This window comes from Salvelinus sp. IW2-2015, unplaced genomic scaffold, assembly GCF_002910315.2.
Source record: "Salvelinus sp. IW2-2015 unplaced genomic scaffold, ASM291031v2 Un_scaffold5447, whole genome shotgun sequence".
Classification (NCBI taxonomy): Eukaryota; Metazoa; Chordata; class Actinopteri; order Salmoniformes; family Salmonidae; genus Salvelinus; species Salvelinus sp. IW2-2015.
In genome coordinates this window covers 6,627-15,943 of record NW_019946712.1, presented here as the reverse complement: position 1 = coordinate 15,943, position 9,317 = coordinate 6,627, and the positions used below count along the sequence as shown (strand labels likewise).

The 9,317-nt window shown below is 43.7% G+C and overlaps 1 protein-coding gene and 1 long non-coding RNA gene across 2 annotated transcripts in view; one reads left to right on the top strand and one right to left on the bottom strand.

Annotated features, from left to right (window-relative positions):
* Nucleotides 1–1,553: 1,553 nt before the first annotated feature.
* Nucleotides 1,554–1,742, top strand: LOC139026668 (uncharacterized). The gene is made up of 2 exons (XR_011478536.1): nt 1,554–1,605; nt 1,664–1,742. It is a non-coding gene; the product is annotated as an uncharacterized lncRNA (long non-coding RNA).
* A 389-nt stretch (nt 1,743–2,131) lies between these two features.
* The window catches only part of LOC112078250 (mimecan), a 10,739-nt gene continuing 3,553 nt past the window's right edge, over nt 2,132–9,317 (bottom strand). Inside the window, 4 exon segments of the mRNA XM_070441993.1 lie at nt 2,132–3,016; nt 4,023–4,115; nt 5,376–5,578; nt 6,549–6,711. Coding sequence (XP_070298094.1) covers nt 2,846–3,016; nt 4,023–4,115; nt 5,376–5,578; nt 6,549–6,711 — 630 coding nt within the window. The 3' untranslated portion in view covers nt 2,132–2,845.

The window sequence follows — 9,317 nt, the reverse complement described above, 5'->3', positions numbered from 1 at the left end:
GCTAGAGAAGCAATATCTGATGGTGTGCTGTTATAATGTATATCAGTGGAAATAGTTTGCCTTCGTCGGATACAGAAGTTTGTATTGAGCTTCTGATTGTTAGGGGGGGGGGGGGGTGGTGTTGTGAGTTTGTGTGTGTGTATAGAGGGGAGGGCTGTTGTGAGTTGTGTGTGTGTATTAGAGGGGGGGGGGCTGTTGTGAGTTGTGTGTGTGTATTAGAGGGGGGGGTGGCTGTTGTGAGTGTGTGTGTATAGAGGGGGGGGGGCTGTTGTGAGTTGTGTGTGTGATTATAGAGGGGGGGCTGTTGTGAGTTGTGTGTGTATTAGAGGGGGGGGCTGTTGTGAGTTGTGTGTGTGTATTAGAGGGGAAGGGGGCTGTTGTGAGTTGTGTGTGTGTATTAGAGGGGGGGGCTGTTGTGAGTTGTGTGTGTTGTATTAAGGGGGGGCTGTTGTGAGTTGTGTGTGTGTATTAGAGGGGGGGGGGATGTTGTGAGTTGTGTGTTGATTAGAGGGGGGGCTGTTGTGAGTTGTGTGTGTGTATTAGGGAGGGGGGGGGTGGGGTGTTGTGAGTTGTGTGTGTGTATTGAGGGGGGGCTGTTGTGAGTTGTGTGTGTGTATTAGAGGGGGGGGCTGTTGTGAGTTGTGTGTGTGTATTAGAGGGGAGGGGGCTGTTGTGAGTGTGTTGTGTGTATTAGAGGGGGGGGGGGCTGTTGTGAGTTGTGTGTGTGTATTAGAGGGGGGGCTGTTGTGAGTTGTGTGTGTGTATTAGAGGGGGGGGGCTGTTGTGAGTTGGTGTGTGCTTGTATTAGAGGGGGGCTTGCTGTGAGTTGTGTGTGTGTATTAGAGGGGGGGGCTGCTGTGAGTTGTGTGTGTGTATTAGAGGGGGGGGCTGCTGTGAGTTGGGTTGTGTGATTAGAGGGGGGGGGCTTGCGGTGAGTTGTGTGTGTGTATTAGAGGGGGGAGGTCTGAAAGCATGTTTTATATCAAGATGGGAAAGGAAATCAAACTGCAGGAGCAATATGGATTGTTAACCATTCTCCTATTTACTTGGAGTGTGTAGTGGTGGTGTCTGCCAAGTTGGCTGGCTTAAAGGAACATTATTTACCCAGGTCTCCACTATTTGAATGTGTGTTAAACTACTAAACCGTAGATATTTGCTTTCCTTGCAGTTCATAGTTTGTTATTGTGGAGAACGTTATCCCCTGCTCTTAACTTCTCTATACCGTGTCAATGTTAATGGTTGTTGTTGTTTACAAATTACACTCGGGAAAACAAGATGGGTTTTGTTTGGTTGACGTTCATGCAGGGTTTATTTTAAAAAAAAAAAGTATTTTAATTGTATTAAAATATATAAAAACACAGCCACGGTCAAATACAATTTTGTGGTTTTTACTGTACAGGTCAGAATCAAAGGTAATAATCACAGGTAATAATCACAGGTAGTAACCACAGGTAATAACCACAGGTAATAACCACAGGTAGTAATCACAGGTGATAACCACAGGTAGTAACCACAGGTATAACCACAGTAGTAACCAGCAGGTGAGAATCACAGTGATAATCACAGGTTAGTAATCACAGTAATAATCACAGGTAGTAACCACAGGTGATAACCACAGTAATGAACGCCACAGGCCAATATCAATAGGTTTAGTAACCCACAGGTGATAACCACAGGTGATAATCACAGGTAATAATCACAGGTAATAATCACAGGTAGTAACCACAGGTGATAACCACAGGTGATAATCACAGGTAATAATCACAGGTAGTAACCACAGGTGATAACCACAGGTAATAATCACATGTAGTAATCACAGGTAATAATCACAGGTAGTAATCACATGTAGTAACCACAGGTGATAACCTCAGGTAATAATCACAGGAAATAATCACATGTAGTAATCACAGGTTATAATCACATGTAATAATCACAGGTAATAACCACAGGTGATAATCGCTGATAATCACTGATAATCACATGTAGTAATCACAGGTAATAATCACAGGTAATAATTCCTAATTCCTAAAAGGACTTTAGAAAAGGATCATACCACCTCTGATTCCACCACTTCAATATCAAAGCTTACAATTTTGAGACACAGACGCATTAGGTTCACATTACTACAGGCTGCGTATTTCAAAGATACATGTATTGTCAACTTCTACTTAAGAACCAGTTTACATGAAGGTAATTCACAGAATTCAGAAAGCCAAAAGCTTGACTCGACATGTTGAAGAAGTCATAATTCATACATTAGGCAGAAGCAGACGTTGAATAAAAGATGTATTTACAAAGGCTTCAGACCCTTTAGCTCATCAAGTTTATGTTCAAGACGTGTCTAAAAGGTAAAGGAAATTAAATCAGAAACAACACAGAGAGGAAGCCTGACGTAGCATGCTAAAGTGAACATGCTAACGTTTTCAGTCCCAATCCACTAGCCTTCTGAAAGACACTGAGAAAGACCTGGGTACAATTTTTACAGAAGAAACGTTCAGACAGAAATGGAATGCATGGTGTAGACGACCAGTCATATCAGATGGTCTTGTCTTCGTCAAGTAGAATAGGGAATTGAATCTATCCAGAACGTGTCTGGCTGGCTGAAAGCCCTGTAGAAGCTGTCTGTTTTACTACTGTAACGTTATATAACCAGGAAGTCCATTAACGCCGGAAAACTCTTCCCTAAATCCCCTAGTTATACAGAAATCCTGTTTGGAGTATTCCGTATTCCCTCCTGATTCCAGGACACCTCCAAGTAGGATTTATGGAAAACCTGGGAATTTTGGAAAAGTTACCGAAATTTTGCAACCTTACAGAAGACCTTTCTCCCCAGGGAGTCTTGTGTTTAGCGGTACTTTCCGACGGGAAGAGAGTTGAGGCAGGTGAAGCTGTCGGGCGACTTGGACAGCAGCACTGGGTTCCCATCCAACCTCACCTCCATCAGGTTGGGTCTGACGTAGTACGTGTTGTTGCCGTTACAGAACGTGTCGGAGGTGACATCAGTGATGTTGTTGTTCTGTATGGTAGAGAAAAGAGAGAGGAAGAGCAGGATCATTATTACTCTAGGACAGGGATGGGCAACTTTGATATGGTAATGACTCATGTGGGGCCACAGTGGCACACGGGTCTGCATACGCACATCCATACCGACACATGCAGTCAAGTGATTTGTGCAATCAAACTATTTGTGCAGTTAAAGTACTTAAAGGTGCAATATGCAGAAATAGCTCCGCCATTTCCGGGTTGCAAAAAATGTCCGTTTATGTGACAAATAAGCACTGTGTGTAGAGAATGTAGAGTGTAGAGAATTATTGTACCATCTAAACCACTGTGAAATATATTTGACATAACCAAAAATATTGTATTTTTTAGCTGTTTGAAGCTGGTGGACAAAACCGAAAGTAAAAGACGCAAAAATTAAACTTGAGAACGGGAAGCATAGAAATACTGCACATAGAACAGATCTACCACTTCTTAGACTTGCTTTCAATGAGAATGACAGATCTATAAAACACATATCTGTGTGAATTTGGTCGAGTCGCCCAAAAAGTGACACATTGCAGCTTTAACTCTCTTAACTAAATGCATTTTACCAGTAGCCAGGGCCCTGGCCTTTTACGCTAACTCTCAACAGTAAATTCCGAGTTCTGCGCCATCAGTTGCCCATCTCTGGGTAAGGGTACTTCCTACTCTAGGAGTTTTTCTTGATCATGTATGAGCAGGAGAAATTCAGGGCCCAGACATTAGAGCTATCCTAGTCAGGAGAAACTCAGGCCCCAGACATTAGAGCTATCCTAGTCAGGAGGAACCCCAGACAGCACTCAGAGAGCAGTGCTATTTGACCATTTCAATACTTTTTCCTGGTCAGGTCAAGCAGTCAGGTTAAGCACTCAGATTTCTGGGAAACTTTGTAAAAGTTTCTGGAACTTCGCTACCCCTGTCAGGATAAACTCAGACTCCGAGGCATGCCGTTTTGAACTCATTCTGTAGTGTCTAGTCTGAGTCTAGTGTGTGGTACTGACCTGTAGGTGAATAATGCGGACGCTCTCAGGGATCACTGGCACGGCTTCCAGCTCATTGTCTCCGAGGAACAGGTTAACCAGCTGCCTCAGTTTCTGCATGACAATACAGAGCAAAAATCACCAACCTTATTTTATTTGTTATTTTTATTTAACTAGGCAAGTCAGTTAAGAACAAATTCTTATGTTCAATGACGGCCTATGTAACCGATGTGAAATGGCTATCTAGTTAGTGGCGGTGCGCGCTAATAGCCTTTCAATCGGTGACGTCACTCGCTTTGAGACCTCGAAGTAGTGGTTCCCCTTGCTCTGCAAGGGCCGCGGCTTTTGTGGAGCGATGGGTAACGATGCTTCGTGGGTGACGGTTGTTGATGTGTGCAGAGGGTCCCTGGTTCGCGCCCGGGTCGGGGCGAGGGGACAGACTAAAAGTAAACTGTTACACCTACCAGGGAACAATGTGTTAACTTCCTTGTTCAGGGGCAGAACGACAGATTTGCACCTTGTCAGCTCGGGGATTCGATCTTGCAATCTTTCGGTTACTAGTCCAACGCTCTAACCACTAGGCTTCGCTGCCGTCTCTACACTCTAACCACTAGGCTACGCTGCCGTCTCTACACTCTAACCACTAGGCTACGCTGCCACCTCTACACTCTAACCACTAGGCTACGCTGCCACCTCTACACTCTAACCACTAGGCTACGCGGCACCTCTACACTCTAACCACTTACGCTACGCTGGCCACCTCTACACTCTAACCACTAGGCCACGCTGCCGCCCTCATTATTATATATAAGGATTATTTTTCATTGCTTTACAAACTCCTACCTTCCAAACATGGCTGGATAACAATGTAGTGTATTAAGAGAGCGTAGGCCTAGGAAAGATGCTCAATCAGACCCTGACGAGCCAAAACAGCAGAAGCACCAAGGTGCGCTTACATTGTAGCTAAGCTACACAAATCACCAATGTATTAGCGACATTTCAGGATATGTGCAGGTAAGACAGCAAGGTCTTTGACAGGTAAGGCAAGGGTCTTTGTCCAAGGTAAGACACGTCAGTCTATTGTCAATAAGAGCTCAGGATCTGATTGTCAAGTAAGATCCGTGTCAGGATCTTTGTCAGGTAAGGACCGTTCAGACTTGTCAGGTAAGACCGTTCAGGATCTTTGTCAGGTAAGACCGTTCAGGATCTTTGTCAGGTAAGACCGTTCAGGATCTTTGTCAGGTAAGACAGTCTTACCATCTTACCTGACAAAGATCCTGAATGGTCTTACCTGACACAGATCCCAGCGGGATGGAAACATTGTTGTTGAGTATCTTAGTACACCACTTGGGAGTATAATGGACTGAAACATACCTTGAAGGCGTTGGCCTTGACCCCTTTGGTTTTGAGCCGGTTGTGGTTGGCGTTGAAGGTGGTGAGCTTGCCGGGCAGCATGGGTAACTTGACCAGTTGGTTCTCAGCCAAATTGAGTTCCTCCAACAGGGTAAGCTTGGAGAACGCTCCGTCCTGGATCTCCGAGATCAGGTTCCCCGTCAGGTCGATTCTCTTCAGAGTCACTGGAGATAAGATGGAATAGAACGTAGGACAAAGAACATACTCTAATTCTAGAATCAGAATCGAACATAAGTTCAGAGATCAGGTTCCCCGTCAGGTCGATCCCCTTCAGAGTCTCTGGCATAGAATAGATTGGAGTAGAATAGATTAGAACTTAATTGTCGATCCAAGGTTGTAAAATTGCGAAATTGCTGTTTTATCTAACACATAGCACTGCTTAGCTGTAGCCCTCATGCTCTGATAGGAATGTTTATCAATAAATAAAGTAAGTTATGCAATATTTAGACTATTTTCCACATGTACACACAGCAATATGGATGATTCAGAACTATCCTTCTGGGAGTTTAAACTTCTACAGTGTAAATCTAAAACTGGGATAGAGACCCGAGAGAGTTTGCCAGACATTCTGTCTCGCCAGCTTTAAATCCAGATGTGCCTCTACTTATGTCAGGAAAGGTCCAAGGCCAGGCCTCGAGGGGCCCACATAACATCCACAAACACAAACATATGCCCAACTAAAAGAGGCATGTCGATATCCACCATATGTCTACAGACCCTCCACAAGGCCAAGAAAATGTCCATCTGTTATATTTCTTTCTTCCCTGACTGAATGTTCCTCTGCATATGTTGGGCATGTTCCAGTAGTATTATATATGTAGGACGTGTTCCAGTAGTATTATATATGTAGGACATGTTCCAGTAGTATTATATATGTAGGACGTGTTCCAGTAGTATTATATATGTAGGACATGTTCCAGTAGTATGGTATATGTTGGACGTGTTCCAGTAGTATTAAATATGTAGGGCATGTTCCAGTAGTATTATTTCCCAGGTTTCTAGAAATCCTGAATTTCCCAGATATCTGGCTTCAGGTGAAAATAAGCAAGGAGAGAATCCTCTAACCAGGACGTTTGGAGAAATCAGTTAACTTCCTAACTATAAACTTTCCTGTATGTTTCAACCCCTACTCACCGATTTCTGCGAAGTCTTTATTGGTGATCTTGTTGATCTTGTTATAACGGGCGTAGAGGTAGGCGGTCTCCTTGGGCAGGGTGGGCACAGCAGTCATCTCTGGAACGACCTCCTCACAGTACACAGAGCCGGTCAGACACACACACAGCAGGCACGTGGGCAGCTCTGGAGACACAGAATGAATTTAATTGTTTATTTGATTTAGCTGTCCAGCCTACGGCATATATGTAAGGCACCGTATTACTCTTTTTATAGAATACTTCTGGAATGATTTATTCATTTACAATAGCACTGGCTATGTTTGTCTAATCTGTCCACATGTTGGGTGTGTTAGTTTAACAACGTGGTCAATGCTCCTCTAGAAGCCAAGTCCTGGTAACCCAGATATCATGGCTCTAGAAGCCAAGTCCTGGTAGCCCAGATATCATGGCTCTAGAAGCCAAGTCCTAGTAGCCCAGATATCATGGCTCTAGAAGCCAAGTCCTGGTAGCCCAGATATCATGGCTCTAGAAGCCAAGTCCTGGTAGCCCAGATATCATGGCTCAGCATGGGTAGCTGACCAGATGATTCCAGCCAAATTGAGTTCTCCAACAGGTAAGCTTGGAGAACGCTCCGTCCTGGATCTCGAGATCAGGTTCCCCTAGGTCGATTCCTTCTAGAGTCATGGAGATAAGATGAGATAGAACGGGTAGGACAAAGAAACATACTCTAATTCTAGAATCAGAATCGAACATAAGTTTCAGAACAGGTTCCCCCGTCAGGTCGATCCCTTCAGAGTCTCTGCATAGAATAGATTGGAGTAGAATAGATTAGAACTTAAATTGTCGATTCCAAGGTTTGTAAATTGCGAAAATTGCTGTTTTATCGACACCATAGCCCACTGCTTAGCTGTAGCCCTTCATGCTCTGATAGGGTAATGTTTAATCAATAAATAAAGTAAGTTATGCACATATAGACTATTATTACCCTACATGTACACATCCAGCAATTATGGATGTTCAGAAACTATCCTTCTGGGGTTTAAACTTCTAATGTTGTAAATTCTAAAACTGGGAGTAGAAGAAACCCGAGAGACGTTTGCCAGACGATTCTGTGTCTCGCCCAGCTTTAAAAGTCCGCAGATGTGCTCTATTATGTCGGAAAGGTCCAAGCGCCAGGCTCCGAGGGGCCCACATAACATCCACAAACACAAACATATGCCAACATAAAAAGAGGCATGTCGATATCCACCAATATGTCTACAGACCCCCACAGGCCAAGAAAATGTCCATCTGTTTATACTTCTGTTCTTCCCTGACTGAATGTTTCCTCTGCATATGTTGGGCATGTTCCAGTAGTATTATATATGGAGACGTGTTCCAGTAGTATCTATAATATGTAGGACAGGTGTCCAGTAGTATATAGTATATGTACGGACGCCTGTTCCAGTAGTATGTATATAGGTAGGACAACTAGTTGCCAAAGTACTATGGTATATGTTGAGCGTGCCTCACGTATGTATTAAACTATGCCTAGGGCATGTTAACCAGTAGTATTAATTTCCCCAGAGTTTCTAGAAATCCTGAATTTCCCCAGATATTCGGCCTCAGGTCTTGATATAATCCACGCAAAGAGAGGAATCCTCAACCAGGACGTTTGGAGAAATCAGGAACTTCCTAACTATAAACTTTCCTGTAAGTTTCAACCCCCTACTCACCGATTTCTGCGAAGTCTTTATTGGTGATCTTGTTGATCTTGTTATAACGGGCGTAGAGGTAGGCGGTCTCTCTTGGCAGGGTGGGGCACAGCAGTCTCTCTGGAACACCTCCTCACAGTACACAGAGCCGGTCAAGACACACACACAGCAGGCATGTGGGCAGCTCTGGAGACACAGAACACACATGATGAATGATGGATGAGGGAATGATGGGAGGGAGGGAGGGAGGGGAGGGAGGGAGGGAGGAGGGAGGGAGGGAGGGAGGGAGGGAGGGAGGGAGGGGGGGAGGGGAGGGAAGGAGGGAGGGGGGAGGGAGGGGGGAGGGAGGGAGGGAGGGAAGGGGGGGAGGAGGGAGGGAGGAATGAATTGAATGAATGATGAATGAACTGAATGGATGTGGATGGATGGAGAATGATGGAATGAATGATGAATGAATGAATGACATGAATGCATGAATGAAGGAGGAATGAGATGAATGAATGCAACTGAATGAATGAATGGAATGGATGCAATGAATGAGAATGAATGGATGGGATGAGGATGAATGGATGATGAATGGATGAATGGATGATGAATGAATGAATGAATGAATGCATGAAATGGCTGAATGAATGGATGAATGAATGAATGATAATGTATGGATTGAATGAATGATGAGATGAATGAAATGATGAATGAATGATGAATGAAGGAATGAATGAATATGAATGAAATAATGAAATGAATGGATGGATGAATGAATGAATGAATTGAATGAATGAATGGAAAATGAATGAATGAATGAATGGATGGATGGATGGATGGATGACTGACTGACAGATTTTTGTGTAATTTAAAAAGGTCTTAAATCTTTCAGTGCCCAACCTACAGTTGAAGTCGGAGAGTTTACATACACCTTAGCCAAAACATTTCAGTTTTTCACAATTCCCGACATTTAATCCTAGTAAAATATTCCCTGTCTTAGATCAGTTAGTATTTCCAACGTTATTGTAGGAAAGTGAAATGTCAGAATCATAATAGTTAGAGAATGATTTATTTCAAGCTTTCCATTTCTTAGACACATTTCCCCAGTC